The sequence below is a fragment of the Acanthopagrus latus genome, chromosome 7, assembly GCF_904848185.1.
Source record: "Acanthopagrus latus isolate v.2019 chromosome 7, fAcaLat1.1, whole genome shotgun sequence".
Taxonomy (NCBI): Eukaryota; Metazoa; Chordata; class Actinopteri; order Spariformes; family Sparidae; genus Acanthopagrus; species Acanthopagrus latus.
Genome location: NC_051045.1, coordinates 23792594 through 23817600, shown reverse-complemented (window position 1 = coordinate 23817600; position 25007 = coordinate 23792594). Strand labels below are relative to the sequence as shown.

General features: G+C 40.8%; 1 protein-coding gene across 1 annotated transcript in view; it reads right to left on the bottom strand.

Annotated features, from left to right (window-relative positions):
* Nucleotides 1–25007, bottom strand: part of prex1 (phosphatidylinositol-3,4,5-trisphosphate-dependent Rac exchange factor 1) — an 81883-nt gene that overhangs the window by 33228 nt on the left and 23648 nt on the right. The window contains exons 4-13 of the mRNA XM_037103949.1: nt 23094–23198; nt 19634–19735; nt 18554–18715; nt 14652–14785; nt 14201–14316; nt 12208–12357; nt 7593–7740; nt 3624–3724; nt 1797–1900; nt 1303–1352 (exon numbers count right to left, since the gene is read on the bottom strand). Of these exons, the coding sequence (XP_036959844.1) occupies nt 1303–1352; nt 1797–1900; nt 3624–3724; nt 7593–7740; nt 12208–12357; nt 14201–14316; nt 14652–14785; nt 18554–18715; nt 19634–19735; nt 23094–23198 (1172 nt within the window). The remainder of the gene's footprint in view (nt 1–1302; nt 1353–1796; nt 1901–3623; nt 3725–7592; nt 7741–12207; nt 12358–14200; nt 14317–14651; nt 14786–18553; nt 18716–19633; nt 19736–23093; nt 23199–25007) is intronic.

The following is a 25007-nucleotide window of genomic DNA, read 5'->3' as shown; positions in this document are numbered from 1 at the left end:
TTAGGTTTTTGTCTATTTTCTTGCATGTTTCTATTCTTATTCACTGCATTTTAATGTTATGAAACCGGCAGGCCCCCTTGTCACTCAACAAAGTTTAATAAAACAGATGCAGTTTATGATTATTTATGATTCATAAAATGCAATACATCCATCAGTAAATTAAATTATAATTAATGGTTGCTGTATACAATGCCAATTTAGTGATGGATTAAAAAGCCAGGCCACATTACATAATATGTGGCTGGCAAGTAGAGGGCTTGCCTTTGTATGTTAATAGGATTTGTCCCTGAACCAAAAGCTCTTTGTTTGCACCGACTGCAACCCCAGGCATTTCAATCAACGGGTGAGTGATGGAGGGAGAGATAGAGGGATGAAGGGGGAAGAGTACGAAGGCAGGGGTGTTTGTGTGCTTGGGTGCATTTGAGGGGGTGTCAGAGGGAGAAGATGTGTGTTTCCTGCGTTTCTGTACGAGCACTTCGGTTATGACTCGGGACTTTCAGGTGGAAAAAACATTTCTGCAAAGTGAGATCATTCTTCCATTTTTACAGGACTAATTTCAGTTTCAGGATTACATTTAAATGTTCTCCTAACCTTAATTTAAACCTTGGTTTTTGTCAAGATTTAGTATAACAGTAAGACTCTAGATTAAACAACCAACTATTGGGGCACTGAATTTGTATACTGACATATAAGAAGTCAGGCAATGGTGTGTGTTAATGTATACTGTAATGTTTATATCTCTAAGTATGTTTACTGTATATGTAAGCAAGAGACTGAGAAAGAGTGCCTGTGTGTCTGAATGCGAGAGAGGGTGAGAGCATAAAGGAGAAATTAAAATTGATCGATGATGTTAAAAACATTTGCAGTCTTCATTTGGACTCCCACTTACCCTATGTGAATGCAAAATGTACTAACATACATTCAGCTAGCCCACAGACTAAAAGTCAAATGCTTATATTATGTGACTCTCCTTAATCCATTAAGAGCTACCTCATATAGACCTCCAGTCATGAAGACCTGGCAGCCTCAACCAGAACTGAATCATGAACACATTAACCTACAGCAGCTCAAGCCTGGCTGGGAAGCCAAGTTGGAGAGGAAAGAGGTCTGAGGGCTGTCATTCCTGGCAGTACTACTGTTAGTTCAGTCATTACAGAAAGGGTGATGTGGGCCGAATGTGAATCCTCCATGAATATGCATTCATGCACCTGGAAAGCCGGGAATATTAGCATATCAGGGAGAGGAGGAGGAGGAGGAGGAGGAGGGGAGAGAATAGAAGAGCAGAGAAGGGCAGGTACTTACTTGATGACAGGGGTGTGGAGGCTGTGAAGGCGGCAGTACAGCCTGACGCCCTAGAAGAAAAATGGAGCCGCTGAGTCACAGAACATACACACCTTGGTTAAACATGTACATGCATGGCTTCAGGATGAGAGATTTAACTGGTGATTGTCGTAGAAAGAGTTCCCCCGAGGCCATCTTTTTAGGAGAGTGATTTCAAAACCATTTCTCTTAACGAGAACAGTTATAGGCCAACATGACCAACCTTTATGGCCTCTTTGTTCAAAATTATGATTCTGGCTGAGTTTTCTATGGAAGGGATTAGTACCTACGCAGATTATATTAAAACATTTGCATTTACTGTTAGATGTCATTTTTGAGGAACTATTCTCATACAAAGTTTGCTCAGTACGTCGTGTTATTGACATTCCTTGGTCAGCAGGTGTTGTTTTTTTAAACAAATTGTGCACATTTCTTTCTAAATTGTTGTTAATCTATGCATTGTTCATCATTGTTACCTTCGACATGATGTCCTCCATCTCACTGCGGGCCTTGTAGGTGCCATCATCGTAGCGGAATCGGTACAACACCTGCTCATTCTTGAACTGATGCTTGTCTGACACTGAAATATCAACAGAAGAAGAACATTTAGTTTACTTTATCACTGATTTCGTCAGACATCAAGAGCTATAGCCAGCTGTTGGCAGTAATATTGTTTTCATCTTGCCAGCTCTGACAAGGATGCGTTAGTTTAAAAAAGATACTATTCAGTCAGTTACAGTTATACACATGCGGATACATTATAAAAGACACCTCATCTGTTGTAAGAATGGAGTCAACTTTGTATTCAATCATCTTCTGAAGAAACTGGGGGTGAGACAATACTCAGCTACCGCTATTTTGTCAGGGCATTTTCAAAGAAACAAGTTTCACAATGTTTAGAGAACAGCAAAGCATGAGGTCTTAAATATATTCTGACACTAACTTTTTTACGCATGTAATTTGCTGTCGGTATTGGGCTAAGTACAGACAAGCAAGGCAAGACGCAAAAGTTTAGGGGAAACACTACAGTTGTAAATTCATGCCTGAGTCTCAAATATTTAACATAGCTGACAGCTGCCAATTCCAATAAAATCTCCCAGCTCGCATTAATAAACAACCCCAAAACATGTTCTTCTTTATAATCAATCCAACACTGAAAAATGACTAATGCATACACAAACAGATGTCTGTTTGGAGAAGCTAACAGTGAAATCTGACAAACAGAGGCAGTTTGGTTCCACCACAACAAGCTGGCATGGGCCCAAACAAGCTGCTGTTTTTCTCAGTCTAGACTGAAAATGCCCCTCATAAAACCAAAGGCACCACACAATCAGCGATTGTAAAGTATCAGCTGTGGAATTTAAAGCATATGAAATGATAGCTGAATTATTATGGATGAGAAGAAGATGTCAGAACTGTAAACATTCAAGTTTGAACTGGCGTGTTTGAGTAGCTCAAACATGTACAGTTGACAAAGTTTGCATTACGTACTATAAAATGAATGTGGTTGACTGTCTCTGTTTTTATGTGTCTCTTCCAAAACAAATGCATGACTCAGGAACGGTGCATGAACAGCTTCAATTTGCCACCCTGTCACATAACCTCTTTTTGTTTGATTTCTTTTCACTAACTGGTGACACCTACGCTTTGCCTGCAGGCCTGAATCCTCTCCGGTTTGCCCACAAAGCCTTACTGGAGTCCCACAGAGCCCTGCATGTCATCATTGTATCTCTCTGTGGTTGTTGGCTACTGTGCCGGAGGATTTCAAGGGATTTTCCACAGGTACTGTGGAATCATAAACGTTGATTCTCAGCAAATTTCCCTGTACTTACAGTATTTTGTACAAAAACCTCTTAGATAATACATTTTTGAATAGCTGTTTGTGTATTTGTGTGTTTCATTTCTCAATGCATGATTCAGTTTAATGGACCTCACACTGGAGACAAAATCATGGATGAGGAAATGATGTGAGGCACAGTTCCAGAATTTTGTTATCACCAGACAGTGTCTTTGGATCAAGCTAAAACATGAGCTGCAATGGGAAGCAGAGGATAAATTCACGACATGAATGAGCCAAACAATTATTGAAGGAAAATGTGAATCACAGAAAAAGAGAGGCATTAAAACAAGCACACAAAAGAGATGACTGAGCGAAGTTAGAAAACAAAATAAAAAACATGAGGTAGCTGCAACGAGCATCGAAATGTGAGCACAAAGTATAAACAAATAGCAGACAATAAAGGAAAACCAGAGTGAAAATAAGTAAATGAGAAAGAAAAATAAAGTACTTTGTTTTGTCTCACCATGGTGAATGATGCCATTCTCCAACAAGGCTTGTCCCAGGTTCACTCCTTCGTCAGGCTTACTGATCTCTCCGCTCTCTATCAGCCATGACACAAACTCACTGGGAACACAAGACAAAAATAGCATATGAGGCCTGGTTTCGTAAAAATTAAATTTGTGCATGGTTTTTTTACATTGTCACCAGCCATGCTGACATTTGGCTCCTTGCTGTGCTGTTTTTCACGGAAATTCACAGATATAACCTGGAAGACACAGTGCAGGTATGTTGATATAGCTGGCATGTTTGAAAGTATCTTTCACTTTTTTTAAGAAGCCTCTCTTGGTCATGGCTCTACACCAACTCGTAAAGCATGCAATTCTTTCCTTCGTCCAACTTCATCAAGAAACTGAAATAACTCCAGTTGACTACGATGTAGCACTTAGAATTACCATTTAGGATTTTGCTGTCAGAGTCTACATTATGTGATAAGAACATGCGTAAGTCCATCACTGAGGAAATAAAACCATGTGAAGTTCAGGTTGCTACTTTAGCAAGGCAGCAGCACTACCAGCAACAAAGACTCTGTGGCACCCATTGCTTACCAATCCATCCTGAAGCTGAGCTGCCCTTGAAATTCATCACTGAGAGCCTTGCGCAAAACAACGTGTTGACACTGTGCAAGGCTCTTACGCTCTTTGAGCCATCAAGTCTGTCAGTATGACATTTAAAATGGTTACAGTGGTTTCAATGAATGACCTGAACCACAGGCCCAGACAGTGCTTCTACTTTACACATTCAAAGAAAAGTTTATCCTTTTCTTTTTTGCTACACATATCCCTTAGGCTTTGATCCTGTACATGCATTAACGCTCTAAATTTGAGCACTTCAGCTGTGCTTCCTTCTTGTCATGCCCAGTGTGCACTGAACTAATGTTTGAAGGAGAAAATTACATTCTCGCCTTCTTCGTCTTTCATGCTGCTCAGGGAAATCACTTCCCCAGATAATGCGTGCGTGCGTGTGTGCGTGTGTGCGTGCGTGCGTGCGTGCATGAATGAGAGAGAGAGAGAGAGCGAGAGAGAGAGAGAGAGAGAGAGAGAGAGAGAGAGAGAGAGAGAGAGAGAGAGAGAGAGAGAGAGAGAGAGCGTTCCTTGATTAAACATTCCAGCATGGGAATCTTTTTCAAGAATGTGTGAAAAATGTGCACTTATGTGTGGACTTTATGGCAGTCATGCAACAGATGTACGATTACCTGTGATCACATAGAAGGCATAAATGTCAAGCATACAAGGTGTGTGGGTGTGTTGTCATATACTGTACATGAAGTCAACCCACAAGCATATTATGATGCAGAAGTGTGGACACCTTGAGCCATTTGAGCCACCTGCCACTAATCCTTTTTGTTTGTCTGTAGCACAAAAGGAATATTTTATCATAATTTATAAGAGTTTTTCTTCAGTCCTGCCAGGTGCGAGCTGTAACCTGTATGGCCTGTGTGTGTGTGTGTGTGTATTCTGTTTAGCGAGGTCCCCAAAGAATTTTCCTTTTTTCAGAATCTCGAAGAAAATGTGTTTTCATGCCGGCATTACTGGTGTGTGTGTCTTTGTGCTCATGATCTTCCTGTATGTTCGTGTCTACGCCAGTGGCTGTTAATTGACATTGACAGGGGACAGTGAATGAGAGGGGATATCGTGTGCGTGTGTGTGAATGTTATGTAAGAGTCAGGTTAATTTTGGACACCGAACTGAAATTAATATGATGAGCAGCAATGGTGTGTGTGTGTGTGTGTGTGTGTGTGTGTGTGTGTGTGTGCGTGTGTGTGCATGCGTGCCTGCGTGTGTGTGTGTATGTTTGTGCCTGTGTGCCTGTTAACAGCGAAGTAGAGAGAACTGAGTATCTTTTTAAAAGCATTATTGATGACATTTAGTTCAAAACCATGAAAAAAACTATTTTCAAGAGAACACTGATTCTGCTCGGCTCAGATAAACCACTACTGTGTCCCAATTACACAGTACATACTTGTCGTATAAAGTGTACAGTTTATACTAATCTTGTTAATCTTCTATTTTTGCAGTAAGTAGAAAAGAAACCAACATCAATTTACTGCTTTATACTGACAGAAAATTACACAAAGTGCTCAATCATCAATCAAACTGCAACTACAGGATGTCAACGGCAAGTGAAATCTACAAAAAGAAAACAAAATGTTTTTTCAACCCCCTTTTTTTGTTTTCTGAGATCTTCCTGGAGCCATCTTACCACCAACTGCCATTTATCTTAATTTGTTTGTTTCCCACTGTATTTTCTTTGTGACTATCATTGTGTGACGACAGCGTGCATCAGCAACACCATATGTATCCTGACTTCTTATAGTGTACTTAATATTGTAACATTTACACTGCAATATGGAATTGGGACACAGCTAATGATTTTTCCCTCAGAGGCAAAGAAAAAACATTTGAGAACCAAGAGCTGAAGTTTAACAGAAGTTTACTCAGAAATGGAGTGTGAAGATTCGTCTTGAGTTGAGATCTAATTCCATCTCTTTTTAGCTTTAAAGAAAGAACATTTGGAAAGATGTTTCACCACAAGTGATGCTAGGCACGCACTGACTCAACCAAAGACGTAACTATAGGAAAATGTAAGATGTCAATTTTGCAAACTAGATAGCAGACAGGTGATGGAATTATGCTATCAAGACAATGTGGTGCTATCAAACCGGCAGTCAGCCTCTCTATTTAATGCAATAAGCACTTAAACTACATCTGCTGGTAATTTCATCAGAAAGACAAATGCTGAGCTAATGCAGGTTGCACTCATGGGCAGGAAATGACTGAGTGATAAACCAAGGAAAGTGGCAGAAAGTGAAAAGAGAGTGAGGGAAACAGGCAGACAATCATGGATGAGTCAATGGAGGGAGTGTGCGGCTGAGAAAGGAGTGTCAGAGAAAAAAAAACCCCTCCATGTTGGCAAACTCTGGAATTTGAACAGGCCGACAGCTACTGTTCTGGCACTGACTCTGAACTCTGACCTACGAGAGAAAACATGACCCTCCCATGAGGATACTAATAATGCACTGTTCTTAATACAGTAAGCACAGACAGGGAAAAGGAGTGCTGAATGCTTACACACACTGTCTAGTAGAATGTTAATTCCTTGAAGGATCTAGACCGCGTTGTGAGGTACATTGAACATTGAAAGGAAAACACCCAGACGAGGACTTTATATGACGCCACCAAGATGGAACACGTATCCTAGAAACACCGTTATAATTCTTAACAAGTCATTAAATTCCCTTCTTGGCAGTGGTTGAATACAATATTATCATCCACTACATTTACCTCAGAAAAAAGCTATCTCAGATGGGGGATGTATTTAATGATTTGTAATATACTTAGAGGCCCTGTTGGCAGTGTTGCAGACATTAATGGTCGCTCCCTGGGTTCTCTTATACGAGACCAGTCATCAGTCACCATCCTCGTCTTGCCTTGTTGTATTTTTTTTGTCTCTCTAAGATTGAGCCGGATTGAATTTAATTGCTGCTCAGGATCTCATGAGTGCTGGTGTGTAAGTAGACCAACTGGGGGAAACTTAAGCAAGTCTCTCATTGTCTATTCATTGCATTGAAACATCAAGGGGACAGAAAGGGGGATGGCTTATTGCGGAGCCTCAGTTGAAGGTCCTCTGCTAATGAAAGTATTGGTGTGTGAGTGTGTGCTCGATGATATGAGTGTATGGGGAGGAACTTGGGCCTTACTGTGACCCGTGAGAGGAGACTATGAGGGGGGCTCATTACTGAGAAGAGCATGTAGGGGTGAAACAGATTGGGCATTTCACCAGGACTTCGGGGGGACTGGATCCCAGCTCTTTTGAAAACCTGCTGATCTTATGTAACAGCAATTTGTAAGGAACCCCTCTTGAACAGCACAGCAATGCAGTCACATTCTTGGAACCCACAGAAGCCAGGCACTGAGGTAGCAAAACAACTCACTTTCCCATGAAGCACTTGGGCACAATGCTCAGCTTCCTGCGTCTATCCTTGATCAGGTGCCGACTCTTGGTCATCATCATGTGGTAGAGCTTCTCCCCCTTCTCTGCAATCATCACATAGGCATCCCGCTCCATTCCCAGTTTGAGACCTACAAAAACGAAAGAAAAACACAAGTCAGATCCAAGTGGATGTGTCACTTGGAAAAAACTAAAACTTTTTTTTAGCTGAGCTGAGAACAAATGATATGAGAATGGAAATAACTGACCAAACAAAACTTAGTCCCACACAGCAAGTGTATCGCAAACTCAAGTAAATATAACAGATTCATGACACGTGCATCTCAACTTGCTTTCCACTGCTATTTACACGTAGCAAACTTCAAAGGCAACTGCTGTCATGGTGCTGTTAGAGGAGACAAACAGGCCTTTGCCTGGTCGGCCCTTTTGTGTTCTGGAATTGTGCAGATGGACTGAAGCCAGGAACTGAGCATGGCGGCTCGGGTCTGCCGCAACCTTCTAAAACCAACCTAGATGTTAATCTCACCGAGACAAGCAGTTTTTTTAGTAAAGTTCAGGAGGGCAGTGTGATCTGATCTTGTTTCTGTGTTGGTTTGTGAACTATTATTCCTCTACTGTAAAGCAGAACATGTGAAGGCCCATTGTAAGGTTTGCTGCCTCAGTGAAACGTCTTCAGGGGGAGAACACTGTTTGAGCTACTTAACATCATTGTGGGGTTCGATGAACTTCTGAACCACACTGCGATGCACTGTGACTCCCTAAGCTGCTTAGCTCTACAGAGAGGCTGCTGAAATCCACCATAAAAGTATTCTGACTTATTGGTATATTTGTGACAGACAAGTTTACATTTGGCAGTTATCTACCATTGTGCCTGTGAGCATTCCTGACAGGCTGAAGAGTGAATTCATCCACTTCTAGTCTTTATACCTTAAAGATGATTACGCATTTCCTCTCATGCAACCACAGAATATATGTGCACACTGGTGGTCTATTGGCATTTGGCTGTAGCCTTTTCATTGACTTCATCCGCAAGCTTGAAGAGCAGGCAGCGGAAGGCATTTGATCAGTTGGCCTTTGTCAGTAGTTGTTAGACTTAGTTGTAGTTGGACTTCAAGGGCTGGGGTCCTTAATATTTACTCATTTTCTTTCATTTCAGGGAGCAGAAATCTCTAGGCACCAGATGATTTGATTGGATTCAGGCGGCTATGGTGCAACAATTTTGATTTCTTTACATGATTTATTCTTTCCAACAGTGTGACAACTAGCTTCTATTTAAACAAAGTATTGATCACATGACATTTGTAATGATCCATTATTCGACTGATTGAATAAGGCGGCGCACACTGCATCAAAATCACTGGGTGTGATCCTGCACCTCTAGCAAATCTCTTTAAAGCTAGATAACAATAAAAAGCCTTGAGGTTTTAAGAACTCCTCCCACCTGGCTGACAGCCTGTTTAATTTTCTCACCTCTCACAAAAGACTAAAAAGTATTCAGGCAAGTGCAACTAGATTTCAGAAAAGCACATATCCAGAAGCTCCCTGCCTCCTTAATACTCCTAATTCACCTCTGGAGGCTACTCGGCAGGTTTTTAATACTGCGCAGGTAGCAAATATTTTTGCTCTATTATGCACTTAATGCCCTTGATGCAGTTTATGTAGTGGGCCGCTCGTGTTGCAGCTAATCCCCCCATGGATGCTAGTGTGTGTGTTTCATGGCCCAAATGTTAATTTACATTTCTGCACAAACAGTTTTAGTGTATCTATGTATTCATTTTACTAACTTACCTGTTCACACACATTTTGTGAGGGAGTGGTTGCCTCGTCGGTGTTTGGATGAGCTCACAGAGACAAATTTCTTTAATTATGTTGATATGAAAATAAAGCATAGAATTTTGAGTCTACAGTCGCTTTCAGCCATCCTTACCAAAACTTCAGAGTGTAAACATGAGACATGTGTTTAATGTCCATTACGTTTGCTCATCCACTTGGTTCAGCTAGATCGAATGTGCAACCTGGTCTTACAATATTGTTACAGGCGATGATTATGTTGACAACTGTTTTTTAGTTTGTTTTATTCTTCTTTTTTATTACCACAAACCTTTCCTCAACTGCAAAAACTGTCCAGTGGAGAGTGCAGAACAGTTGAAAACATATATCTTTTATGCTGCATTTTGCAACATGAAGCAAGGTAGAAAGTTAAATGTCTGGGTGGAAGTCTGCCCACTAAAAAGGAGTGAAAGGGATGAGACAAACAATGTCTGAGGTTTCATGCGTAACTCTTGAATCCAGTTTTCCCATTGAGTCTTTGGGGTTCTGCAGTGGCAGCCCGTGATGGAGGTGGGGTTATATTACATTTGACAGCAGCTGGAGTCGACTTAAACAATGAGTGTCATTGAACAACAGACGGGGGCTGTGAGGAGCAGAGGCCCCCCTCAGCTTCTGGTCCAGCTGTCAGAGTTCGTCTTGTGCTGCTCCTTGTCTTCCTCCTGAGCTAATACCCTATCGCATTATCTGTCCCACGCATTTTCCTTAAACTTCCATGAAAACAGTGATAAGACAAAACAACTCCAGCTGCAAGCTGCTGAACAAGGAAAGTCTTCAGAGTGGGTTCAGGGGTAACACATGGATTGGCTGCAGCAATACATGGAAAATGTCACATTGAACAGGGCGTGTCTGGAAAAGCATTGATGCATGAAGGGATAAAAGGGGGGAAAAAAATCTTTGTGAGGATTTATTGCAGTTAAACTTTATCATGTAGCTGTCTAGACTGTAGTAAAGAGGTTGAGAGAAAGGTAAGCACCCTGAGAGCTGAAAATACTGTAGAGTGGGTGATAGAAAGGGAGAGTGTGGGGAAATTGGGCACTGTGACTGATCTGGCATCTGTTAGCCTCAGGTCGATTTCCGCCGGGTTGAAACGTAACACCAAGAGCTGCATCACACTCCTTCGTACTTGTTTGTACTCTGAACCTCTTTCATCACAGGATCAGATGCTGCTGACGTCAAACTCTGCTGTGGATGCTTATTTACTGTAAAACTAGACTGGCTTATTTACAAAAATGCAAATGTTTGTATTGACAGTTGTGTTTGGCTAACATCCAGATGTTTTCATTCAATTCATGTTCAAAAAGCTTTTTGGATCCAATTTTGATTTTGAGCCATCAATGCTATCAGGTGACCTGTTGCGTACCGCCCAAAATCTGGTTAAAGCCTTTCATACTGTCTAATGCACACAACATAACAAAGACAGATGGCCAGGACTGAACAGGTGGGAACACTTTTAATGGCAAAAGAGGGAAGTTGCACGATGAAGGGAAAACAAGTTAAGGAGCAACAAGAATATCAGTTTACATTACTAATCTCAAATCAGTGGGATGGGGATGTGTAAGGCTTATTTAAGATCAGTGAATGAAGTGCATCTTTTAGTGGATTTCTTTGGGTGAGAGTAAATAAGTTTTTAATTTTCAACATATTATTTCTAAGCTAGTACCAGATCTTAAGTTTGTTATATTGCTGCAAAAAATGCTGAAATTAATACAACTCTCTTTTCTTTCTCACACTTTAAGTCGTTTTTCTCTATTGTGGTAAAAATAGAACCAGATGAATAAGAGATGTGTGTGACGTAACTGAGCTTCACTCTGCTTAACAAGTGACTGCTTTTCTATTGCAAGCGGTTGATCAAGATGCTGTTTTTAGCACATCTGTTGATGGTGAATCTGCTGCATTGATTGTCTGAATGAGAAGAAGAGGTTGCTGTAGCAGCCTCTGCATGGTGCACAGGTCAACTTCAAACGTCATGTCACCTAAGCCTCTATTTACAAAACAAAAGCAGACAGCTTGTTCAAGGTGGGACATAACCATAGGACACAAACACTGTATCCAGGTCACAAGCACATCCAAAGTCATTACTCTGCACCAGCTGAGGGGGCCTTAATAGTGTGTGAATCTAAGGTGACAATGACATGTAGGGCAACATACAATGGGTGCAACAGCAGAAAAAGCCTGCATGACTAAATCTACAAATCAGGAATGAAAAACTGATTTAAACGTAAATAATAAGTAAATGTATATAAAGAATGATGATCTTCCAGATCAAGAAAGCCAGAGTAGAAAGCAGAGGGTGATTAGAAGCTGAAGGCACTTCTATTACACCCAGTTGCCAATTTATGAGGTACAGCTAGCTAAAACTAATACATTTTTATGCAACAGTCCTACAAATTCCTCCCTTCATCAAGATTCATCGTCAATATTTAAACTGTTTTAGAGATTCATGTTGATGATTGTTCAGTAGGACATAGTTTGTGGTGTTGTTGAACTGCATTGTTTTGTGCTTGTGTACTGACTGACTTTCTATTCTATTCTTTTTTCGTTTCTTTTGCAATTCTACGATACTCTAATTCTTATATGAATAAATAACTATTCACACCCGTAGGTTCCCTTGCAAATCATGGTTAATGGTGCTCTGTCTTTTTAAAGGCAAGACTGCAAAAACAACTGCATTTTCCATGAGGGGAACTCTGGTATAAAACACTGCTGGTTTTGTGCTGTCCCATAAACTTGAAGTGCCATTAAATTTGCCATCAAAAAGTGTTACTCACTCTCTCTCTGCTCCCGTTCTCTTAAGATGGCGTCCAGCCACTTCTGCTTGTCCTCTGTATTTTTGGCCATGCAGACAAACCACTTGTTTTTAGCCGTGTTGTGTATCTTCCAGCCGTTAGTCACTGTGTAGTTGTTGCTGTGATAGTCCGCTGCGGGTGGGAGAAAAAAAACAATTAATTTCTAATATGGGAGAGGGTTCATCATGAATAAAATTACAGAGTTTGTTATAGAAGAGGTTTAGCCAATAATTGAATATTTAGCCAATAATTGAATATGTCTGGCCTACACTGGCCTACTTTAGGGTTTAAGAATGTAAACAAATCGTCCAATCAAAAAAAAAATCAACTACAGAAAACTGTCTTTCTGGATCACTTTTTTAGCCACGCTTGTTTTTCTTTCTCTGTTTGTTCCAAGTTCCCTGTAGGCTTTTTCATTCAGAGAAAGAAAAACACAGACACAACACACCATGTTAACACTGACCTCAGTGATATGTAAAGGAAGTAATGAGTGTAATCAAATTACAAAGACGTTGCATAAGTTAACATCATTATACCTCTAAAGAGGATTTACTACTTGAGCTATGATTTACAAGCCAATTAAAAAAGATAAACATGATGAACCATGAGAACATCATGAGTAAGAGACCATCTTTCCACTGACTCAACACATTCTCTGCTCGTACTCATTTCTAATTTTATCATCCATTTAGCTGCAGGTGAGCAGCTTCTGAATAATGAATGGCCACTGGTAATGGGGTGCATTAGTCTCACACTCAAAGGTCATATAAATAGATCTGATACTTTGGGCCCCACAGGGAGCAGCTCCTGCTGATCTGGGAGAGCAGGGATACGCATACGACTGTGTCAAGCCTCTTTTGAGCTGCTGGGATGGATACAAGTAAAATCTAACTTATTAAGTACATGCTGAGATCTGGTGGGGCATTTATCAAGACATGGAGTTGTATTAGTCAGTAAGAGCTAGGGCATTTTTGTTTTTTTAAAGGATTTCCATTCCTTTCAGAAGTGGTTAAGCCTCTTTAATCGCACGTCTTTACATTGCAGAAGATTGTGTACAGTTTATGAAATCTGGATTATCACATTATTTTTGCAATAGGTACTTGTTTCCATCCAGTCTATAAGCAGAAAACCCCACCACTCTCCCAAGCCATCTTTATGACACTTAGTTATCAGTTAATCTGTGTTCTAGGAATTTATATACGTTTGTATTTTCCGTGTGCCACCCTGAAAATGTGTATAAGGCATGTTTTTCTTTGTGGTTTCCCCTTCAGCAGCCTAAATGTGACAGCCAGCAGTCAACATGCAGAAAAAAAGGTCATGTGAGCTTGCAAAATATTCTGCCAGCACAGAGGAGAAAAAAAAAGAGGAAACGTGTGAGAGAGGAAGACGAAGTGTTTCTACACCGGCCAACAACGTGCACCAAGCCCAGCGCGGTGCCTCGCAACAAACCACAAAAGCAACTGAACTGAGTGACAGCCGTATCACGACGAGCCTGCAGCTGAGTTTCTCTTAGGCTCAATAAGACATCTTGTCAAGTTTATCACCTAGCTCAGGCTTGCTTTTGCACCTCAGATTTGTATCAACACCTTTACCGATTACTGAATAGCTGACATCAATAGCTGGTACATGAGGTTTGCGAGCAACATCCTGTTTGAAAGTAGGTGCAAGTATGATGCTCCACCCAAACTGTCAACAAGTACCTGATTCAGATCCAACCAACAGTTTCTACGAGGCACGGTTTCATGAACTAAGATATAAAATTAAAAATGAGCACTGAGGCAAAGTGCATGAATTATTGTTATTGATAAATTTAATTTTCTATGTTTCCTGGGACATCAAAGTGAACTAAATAAGAGTTTTGTTAACATAGCAAGTTCATCAGGAATAAGCAGAGATTACACAAATGCCCTGAGGGAGTTGCATGAATGAATATATAGACAGTCTCCAAAGGTAACACTGCTGGGCAAACACAAACCTGTTCCATCTTCCACATTTTCCACCTCCATCACCTCAGTGTTGATTCGGCCTCTGAACACATAGAGGGGCCCGTTGATAGACTTGGTCCTCTTGGTGGACTTCTTTCCAGAAACCCTAGGAAATAGAACGACACTGCGGTTACACTCGGTCGGGAAAACATCCGTTGAAGCCAGTGCCACAGCAAGAAAAGAACCTGTGTCTGCAACACACACACATTCATAAAGACACGCCTATGGAGCAGCGCACACATGTAGTTGTTTTTGTTTTTCATTGCATACTTAAAACCCATCTGCACGAGCAGGAATGTGGAAATTTGCGACAATTTTCCATGGCTAGCTTCTTTCAAGTTATCAGTCAATAAAAATATTTGAATGATGCTTTCTTTTTCTCTTGTTCCCCTTAGACTTGTGGTAGCTGGTGCTTAATCGTCTGGAAGTTGCCTTTCTCACCTGGATTTCCTTTTACAGTAAACCAAAAGGTTGTCGAACAAGAAGAAGACACGTTCCTGGATGTTGCCGGCTGAAATTTTAAGGAGATTTCCATGAAGGAGCAACTCTGTGCAAATATCTGTCAGGTTGGTTCCCTGAAAAAAAAAATCAAAGAACAAGAAAAGCGTTCATTGGCTACTCAAACATTATCATTATTATAATAATCATCATTACTGTAACAACATTAAGAGTTACACAGCTTAAGATCTTCATCAATAATTTACAGATATACTGGGTCATTCATCCAGCGCCTTCATGCTCAAGGGCTGCAACCACAGTTTACTTTATTGGAGCAGAGCGTGGAAACTCTCAGTCTAAATTGGGGAGCTGCAAAGAACACACTGCTGTATAAAAACTTGAAGAGTTCACAACCTCAGTAAAACAATATGAAATTCAACTTTCAAATTCAACATTGTGAAAAAATTGTTTTCATTCCATCATCAATGATAGGAAGGAGTAAACACAGCTGCCTTCCATCCATCCCCAGTGAAACAGCACACTGTTCACTGCCAGGACGGTTAGACACAATCACTTACAGCGTAACCAAAACTTGGCCTTTCTGGCTGACACAGTAGCTAAGCTTTCCAACATTTCTGCAGGGTAGTATCAAGCTGGAGTTTTTAGCGTTGATAATGTGTTGGTTAATTGGAGTCCATAAACAAAAGAAACGGCTAGGCAGCCCTGCAAAACTGTTACCTCTTACCTAAAATTTCCTGTGGGACCACAAACAAAGCATTTGTATTCTGACAGGATGTAAACAAATGTCCACATAAGCTACAATACAAATGCCTCATCCATACACGTAAAAATACAGCTGCAGATGGACAGAGGAACGGAATGCATGACTCACATGACTGTAGGTGGAAGTGCTCAAGCCTTATTCTAATCCCTGCAATGAAATCTGATCAAATGCTTTGTACGTCAGTCATGCCAAAAGGAGGATTTAAACGCTGTATTATAAAAGCCAACTCAACTACACTTTACTTATTCAGGAAGATGTATTATGTTACTCTGTAGCCCACCACCTTCACAGGATATGATTGAGTCTTTCTTACATGTAGTTTCTGGTCAGCTATGAAACCTCACGACACGTTGAGAAACAACCTTTTTTCTTTCTGTAGCAGTGCAAAGGCCAATGTCACAAACCACACACTCTAGGGTTTTTTTTGTTTTGTTTTGTTTTGTTTCACAAACCCAGTCCGTGAGCTGAAACATATTCAATGCTTTGAGCATTGAGATTAAGTGGTCTATTAGTACTGAGCTATTTCTCATTTAAAGCTGGAATTTAGAAACTGAATATTTTGAAGTAGTTTATGAAACTTCCAGTTTTTGTTAATGAGGCTGTTAACGTCAATCTGGAACTGTCAAAAAGCAAAAAGCATGGTGCATGGTGACTACCTTGAAAGTGGCTCTAAACTGCACAACCAATTCCTTAAGCTATTTATACATTAGTTTTACAAATTCAGTGTTTTTCGCATTTCCTTTAAACATGGAACTGAAACTGCTTTCATGGGTCAGATACATGCCTGAGCAACTATGCTGTCTCTGCCCAAGTTAGGAATGACATATGAAACTATATTTATCATTATTCAAACAACAACGGAAATATTACGGATTTAATATGACATGGATAACTTTCAAAAGTCCATGAACAGGAGCAGGTTAACATTCTGCCCACCGAAGCTGTCAAAACAGGGCAGCTAAAACAAAATAAGGTAACTAAGTTAAAACACATTTCATTACTCTTTGTTAAACGGATCATTCCACTCCAAATCATCTGGAACTAAATACACCCATGTGTGGACTGGGGACAACCTTCCGCCTTTGGCTTGCAGAGTACCCATCAACCCCCACCAAATCCCCACAGGCATACACACGTACACGTCAGATTTGGGCTTCATTGTTGTCTTTGATGTTTCTGACATGGGTCCACCAGGCCGATGGAAACCCCCACTGGCCACACTCACTGTTAAGCGTCCATAATTGATTCCCATGAGTCTGTATTTATGATGGATGTGCATCGCTGCAGAGTTTATAAAGAGAAAAATTATTCTCGGAGCTTTTCTTAAGGTGCATACCAACAGGGTCTGTGAAGGGGATCGTGTTTCAGACAATCGATTCAACTTCATGTTAACTGCACTGAGCTGAGGTGGGGGTAGGAGTGTGCAAGAATTCAGTAGGCATGCTTTTACCTGTGTATGTGTGCACATGCATGTATATCTTACTGTGTGCGTTTGCATGCATGTGTACACTTTTCTGCATTTATAATGTATGTGTAAACATGCAAGTGTAGGAATACATGGGGCAGTGTGTGTGTGTGTGTGTGTGTGTGTGTGTGTGTGTGTGTGTGTGTGTGTGTGTGTGTGTGTGTGTGTGCACGCAGTCTATCTGAGCAGCGGTAATGTGTCTGGGCCTGAATCGGCACTACTGGCGTCCTCTTCCATTAGGGCTAGAGGTGATTAGCCTGAAGAGTGGCTGGAGAGAGGCAAGAAGAGCAAGACTAATGCTGAAAAGGCTGAGGGGGCAGGGTCGGGGGGAACTGCCTGTCTGAGCGTTGTTCTAAGGAAGTGACAGAGAAATTGCCCGTCTTGAAGAGCAAAACTGATGGTCTGTTAGAGGTTTATCCATTAATGAATCAGATATACATCCAAAAGGAGAAAAAGTTGCACTTTGGATGTTACCCTAATGGCTGGTTAATGACTACTTTCACTTGAGTTCAACAAACATTTGTGTTTATCAGCCCATTATTAACTATATTCCCAATCTAAAGTAACTCTTGGTGATGCTACTTTAATCTAAACAGTTATTTCCATTATTCAATACAATTTCCAACTATTCAAACAATCAGTTAATTTATAAAATATCAGAAATTAAAAATGCTAATCACATTTTCTAAGATGAAGTCGTCAAATTCTTTGCTTTGTTTAAATCAACATTAAAAACTGAGTTTTTAAATTCAAATTTAAGAAACCGGAACACAGCAGTTTTTTCTAGTTTTCCTTGAAAAACAATTGTGATCAATGATCAGAGTCATTTAAACATTTTTTTTTAATCTACTGCTCCACTTACATGTGGTTTTGCAGTAAAATTGTGCCATAAAACAAAGGAAGGGGGACATCCTGGTGGCAAATACACAGACCATCAAAAGAAAAACAAACAAACACACAAACACATACATACACATACACTGATTATTTAAAACAAGAGGGACCAGAACATACCGTGTGGTTATTTAATGTCATCATAGCCAAGCCCAATTTTCATTTCTTATTTTCTGTTATGGTGGTGGACAATCATTCAGGTCATATGGTGACATTTTTCTGATGGAAAGGGGAGAAAATGGGTCTATTTTGGCATGCAGATAGTGGGATGTCCCAGTGGGGCCCGCTCTCTGGTTCCATCCTTCAATGTTCTTCCTTTCCCCCCTTTAAATGTCCCCTCGTATAACCCTCTCAATGCATGTGAGAGAAGCGCTCTGCTTGCTAGGTCTCTTCTGATTGGGCAGTATGCCCACTGGCATCCCTATTGGCACCCTGTGTGGGTGGATTGTCCCATTGGTGCCTCCTAAGACAAGGCCTCTGTTGTGGTGAGCGAGGGAGGCGTGAAAAATGCAGTGGACCCTTTGCTTGGCTCCCAAGCCCCGTTCATGGCCCCTGTGCTCAGAACTGTTAAGATTGATGGTGACCATGATGGTTACGGTATTTTTTTAAAATAAGTCAGGCTGTTTTTGTCGTGGTTACATTACAGTACTTTCAGTTTTTTCTTTTGCAGAAATCCTGTATGAATCATAACTGTGTTCCATTTAGACTGTCTTCTTTCGAAACTTGTCTCATTCCCCCTCGATCTGTATTTCTTGCTCTCACCTCCCAGCCCTCGATGTGGGACTGCAGCTGCTCCAGAGCCTCCAGTTTTTCCATCTGCCGCTTGGTCTCATTGATGTTGGAGCAGACAGCCTTCATGGCCTGCAGAGCCTCTTCCACTGCTGGATAATCAGAATGCTTCTTAGGGGTCCGTTTCAGCAGTTCCTAGGTCAGGGAAGGGAGAGGTGGACTGAGTTTTAAAACATAAACTGTAAAATTTCAAAAGCAGGCAAATTCAGAAATGCATTAGTATGAATTATCATTATGAATTAGAATGCATTAGTCTTAAAGGGGAATTAAAGGGATATTCAGGCATAAGTTTAATCCATGGTCTAACACATCGTGACCTGATTACGACCCCCCTCAAGAGATCAAGTTTGCCAACCGCTAGCTTATGTAGATTTAGCAACCTTAGAAAAGACCGCAAGATGACAATACACTGCAAAAAGCCACTCATAGCCACAAATACTGCTCAGAACAGCACCAAACTTCAGCAACAGTACAGATAGGGTCCCAGCACATAGCCCAAGGCATCAATCATCTATTAGCTTTGCCGGATTTCTACTGAAATGTGAACACATCTCACCACTCTCCTGCAGCAGCGTGCTCATTGTGGGGAAGCCCTGACGAGTCGAGGTTGCTAAAACTACATAAGCTAGCGGTCGGCAAACTTGATCTCTCGAGGGGGGTCTTACTCTGTGTCATGGTCTGTTAGACCATGGATTAAACTTACGCCAGAATATCCCTTTAAGTATCTTGTGACCTTTGGTAACAACATCGTTTCTACATGAGTCCAAAACCTTCCACCCCCACAATTGGAAACACTAGTAGGTGGGGAAGATTGGGTGCCTTAAAATGCCAGCAGGTATAGAGTTTGCTCAGAAACGCTTGGCCCAGTCACATAAAATGAGTCACTGGTATTGATCAACATAGATACATGCATTTTGTAGTGTCCGATTGTAGCTAGCAATCATTGTTGATAACGTTTGCAGATAGTCTGAGCAGGTTGTGGATGAGCCAAACCAAGCTGTTGTTATCATTTGATCATAGCATCATGACATCAGTACAGAAGTTGTAAATTACCTTCAACAGCAGAGGGTACTTGCAGATCCTCTGAATGGGGGTGAGAAGGTAGCCCTCCAGGGGAATGTCTGTGCTTTTCTTCCCTCCAAGTAGCATACAGTGCTGAAGAAGTGATGCAAACCAAACAATATTACACACCAATGTACACTAAGACACATGAGATATTTAATAAAAGGATTATGTGCACCGCCACAAAAGAAAGAAAGAGATTTTGCCTGAGAAGCAAAAGATTTACAGTTACAGTTTGAGTGAATAAACATGGATACCCCCAAATAAGGGCTGAATGTTTCATCATTAATTGCACACGACACACAAAACGTGAGATGAGAAAATGTGCTGGTGGACCCAGCTTTGTCTATACAAAGTGCTAACCACTTCTTTTTCTTCACTTCCTGTTAACAGAGAAGTTTCCATGGTTAGTAAATCTCCGTGACACTAAGATGAGTTACCAGTGGAATAAGTTACAAAAAACAAACAATTTATTTAGGGGTTTTTTGTATGTGTTTCTTTCCCAATATTTCTCTAATCTGTCTTGTCCATCTTGTTTACATTACAGAGTCGATCAAACTTTTCCAAGTGAATAAAACTTTTTGAAACATTAATCTTCTCAGACGGCACCTGCCTGAACAAACATTTGCAGCTGTTAAAATTTCTGTCTTATGCCTCTTATGTCTTTTCAGCAACACACAGAATTGAATTGACTATTGTTGTCATTTCCATTCAGTCACAGTCTGTTGCACCAGCAGCAGATTTGAAACAGGTCCAGGTGCACTAGAATAAGCTATCTCCGTTTACCTGGGAGCCTTCAGTGTAGTATATGTCCACCTGTCTACTGCTTCTCTAAACAAGTTATTAAACATGTATGCAGATTGAGATATTATTCAAACTAAAACAATGCGTGTGAAATCATTGAGCAAATATATTACTACAAGTGAACTAGCATTTGTGTATCTAAAATAAGAATAATGTGACTTTCAACAGAAATTGTCACATAGGCACATTTTGTTCCAGAAATGCCTGATTATGTATTTGTTAGCCTATTTCTACTTTTTTTCTATCAATCTGCCATCATAAAACAAGATACAGAACTATGACTATATCTTTTCACCATTAATTTATCAATTAACTTAATTACATTTTAAGTTGACCTCTATGATCTCTGTGCACATCCTTGGTTTTGGTAAATCCAAACCACGAGAGTTGCAGCTGGTGAAAAGGTTTTACAGCTGAAGACCACATCCTGTAACTATAGTTTATGGTGTTCCATTTCTGGCAGAAGAGTGGAGAGATCGATACGAGCCTAATCTTACGTACACAATGTTCAGGACTTGTTTGTGAATCACATTTTTATTGAAGTATTTCAATGTAAATGAATACATGCAGCACATTTGCAAGCACTTGCTATGTACACCAAAAGATTATTCTCTTTCTGCTTCTGTTACATCAAAGAAACAGCCTGGAGATTAAAACAAAAAAGGACTTGAGCGTCATTTTTAAGCTGGCTCTCATAAGTCTTTAACTATACTATATTTCTTCTACCGTGCCAATAGAAAACCTTCTAAAATATCCATGCTTTTCAACAGAGGGATCAATGAGAACCCTCTAAAGTGCCCTCTCATTCCCCAGAAGATTTAGGCTTTAAGAAACTGCCCCCCAGAACCAGTTGAAAGGAGAAGTTTTCTTCAGAAGGATGGTGGGGGGGCTTACAGTTACAGTTATGGTTTCTCTACGCCTTGTATTTCGCTAGAGCGCAGCCTGTCAGTATGCCATGAGCTCATGGGACGGGATGAAAGATCAAAAGCAGCCATGCAGATAAACCACTTGAGTGTTCCTCCAGTGGGAAAGAAGGCAGGAGATCAGTTTAGGGCATTACAATCATATGGCAATTCCTTTCAACTCGACACAGAGTTGGAGAGGATGGTGGGGGGTCATGCAGTTTTTGGATGGAAAAATTAGAAACAAAAATGCAACTGATCTTGACTGCATAACTTTGGGATTCCACGGATTCCTGATGTATTAAAGACTAATGCATTGCTCTCCCGCACACACTCATTTCTTCCCTGACTTCCTTTTCTTCTTTCCTCTCATCGTTTCCTCTTCTGCTTATTTGTAATCTGCCAGCCTAAAGCCAGAACTCCCTCTGCTCTTCACTCTGACCTCTTTTTGCTTTCACTTCACTTCTCTCCTCTCTTCCAGTGCAATTAACACTTCATTTTTACATAGAATTTCAGAAGCCTTCTTCATTGTGTGATTCAATTAGCATAAAAATAGTTTCATCCAGAAAGAAATCCACTGAAATTAAACCCTGCTGAAAAGAAGCCAATGGCAATACATATTACACTGCTGTTAATTACTGTAACAATGATCCCAACAGTCACCACTTCTAATTAAAAAGCGACATCCTCTGCTAGTCTACTAAAGAATCCGACTTTTTCTTGTGCTATGTCAAACTTAACTTGAATACAAAATGCTTTGTGTCTGTTTCTAAATTCAAGTGAATCATCCGTGTTTATTTTGTTCATGGTTGCTACACAAAGCTTGAGAGCCAGTCCAATATTTGAGATTAAACTGAGCAGGTCTGACAATTGCTTTAACACATAAGCAGATGTTGTGTGGTGATTTTATTTTGGAAGCATCACTGTCGAACAAGACCTAACCAATTAACCACTGCATGACTGGACCAGAGGAAGCAGAAAGCCAAAGCACACAGCAACACTCTGATCCCACTGTTTCCAGTCCTGTGGGTCAGAATAATGCCATGGAAGCAAACCATCAGGCAGCGACAAACGCAGGGCCTCAGATCTCTCGGCCAAGCCCATAAAGGCTGCCAACACTCCACAGCTGGCGGGCCCTGAATCTGCAGATGATTTCATTGGTCGGGCCCCTGCTCAAAGGCCTCGTCGCCATTCTAAGTTCATTGTCCAGGGCCCAAAGGTTTGGGTGTCAAAACACAGAAACAGCTGGCAGCGGAAACACTACAAGAGCAGCACAAAAGTGACCTTGATGATAGTTGCATCCTGTCCAGGCAGGAAGAACCCACTGACCTTGTTATGTTTTCTGCCCTTTATTCAAGTGTTAACCTGGAAATAGAGGTGGTATTATGGAAGGAAAAAGGAGAAGTACGAATAAATGGCAGAAAACGAAATAAACGAGAGGAGACTCATGGGAGGAAAGAAATGTAGGGTAAAGGAAGACGGTAGCAAAGAAAATAAGGTGAGAGCATTAAGTGGACAAGCAGAAGTCTGGCCACAGCTGAAGGAAAGGATGAGACTAATGTGACATAAAATAATGAGATTCCATTCAAAATTATTAAGAGGAGAAAGTCAAGAGTCATAGTGAAAATAGGAAAGATGCTCCTAAAAATGCAGGAGAGAGACAGATTTGGTGACGTGCAGGGGTGAAGTAATATGAAGAAAAGGCAAGATAAGCTAGACAGAGGAGAGGATCTGTGGTGACTCACCAGCAGGAAGGTCCTGATGTTGGGGATCTTGTTCAGCTCCATGAGGAGTCGCAAAGCCTTCTCATGGTTACTGCAGTACTCGCCATACACTGAGAAACTCTCCCTCTGTAAAAAAGTAGAGAGAAACACAGGTCAGGTTTGCAGACCAGGGACTTGATATACTATTTTACTGGGTAGTTGGCAACCCTGAGAAATCTACTGTGACAACTGACAGGGGGCTGACTGACAGTTCAGAGAACACACACACACACACACATACATATACATATATGATACATAATGATATATATATATATACACATATACACACACACACATACACGTAACAATGAAAGAATACTGACTGTCAGAGCTTTATGAATTGTTCTGTACTTGCTTTTATGAACATCATTTGACATACTTCTCGTTTTCAAAGTAATCTACATCATACTGGAAAGAAATAGAATGCCAGCATACAACACTTCCTCTTTCTCCTTGGTGATAGCACCACACTCTGTACAAAGACGAAACCATTGCATTAATAGAGGAGCTTTATTCAAGCTGCCGTTTAGTTTCTTTACAATATGTAATATGACACCTGGGGAAGTTAATCTACCGTAGCTTGAAATACATTATTCATACTGTAGGCGACAATGTACACACAGTATCACAGCTGTAGTTGAATGTACACCCTGGAGCTTATTGAAGGCTATTGTGTATTCTTAACTATGCAACAGTAATTGGGATGTGAAACCATGTGCATGACGGGGCCTGAGCTTGAGGTTTAGAAACTGAAACTGTCATTTGAAACAACCTAAGTAAGTGAAATCTAAAACTGCAGGTGCTCGGACACCACTGTCAACCTCAAGTGAAATGCTGCTGGCCAAAGGCTTTGCATGGAAAACCAGATTGGCCATAGCACTACTAAAACAAAGTCCATATACAGTCATTCAGACCAATCAAGGTAAAGAGCTTGATAGCATCTTTAAAGAATTTTATTCAAAGATGCTATCAAGGTACAAAAAAGAATCATCTATGGCAACACCTTTAAAAATACAAATGTGACCATGCATCCTGTATTGGCATAGATGTGGAAGATAATAATGTGTGTGGTTTCTACTCCCACACACACAAACTTAACTTGTCACTGTTGAGTGCATGTGTGTGTGTACATGTGTCTGTTTTACACAGTAACCCAGCAGTGCTGACAGAGGCAGCCAAACAAAGCTAACAGCTCTTTTTATAGAACCCCGTGTCTTTGCTCAGTCCTGTTCCCTTGAGCAGAGGGAGGTGAAAATCTTTTGTAGATGTTTAAAACAAGTGAGCAGCACAATGTAAATGGTGGGCAGTTTTTACCACATACGTAGGCAGGAACCAAAACACACCCAGAGCCACGTTTGGCAGGGGATTCCAGTCTAAAGCACCACTGGGAGCAACAGCTGGGCCTGCATATGGCGTGTAACCCCAGTTACTGTCAAACTGAGTTAATGCACTACCCAGGGAAGTAGAAGGGAGCAAAGCAGGGTCAAGACCTGTAAATGTGCATTTACTAGAGTGGTCTATTTGTTCCTACGTCCATGTAAAGGTTAATCATGTTAACATGTTCTTAATGTTCGTGTTTCTGAACCCTTCTCCTTTTTTACTCTACTCATTTACAGAGTTATGGGGCTTTGCCTCTCATATTGGGCTTGTAATATATTGATATCAAATCATTGTCATGATAGTTATTATGCTGTCAGATTTCAGATAATATGATATTGTGATGGGGTGGCTGTAGCTATGCAGGCAGAGCAGGTCGGCTAGTGAGTGGTAGGATGCTGGTTCAAATCTCAGCTCTGGGCTGAGCTGAACTGCATGTCAAAGTAACTTGAGCAAGATACTGAACCCCAAAATGCTCCTGATGTGCAGTTGGCACCTTGCATGGCAGCCTCTGCC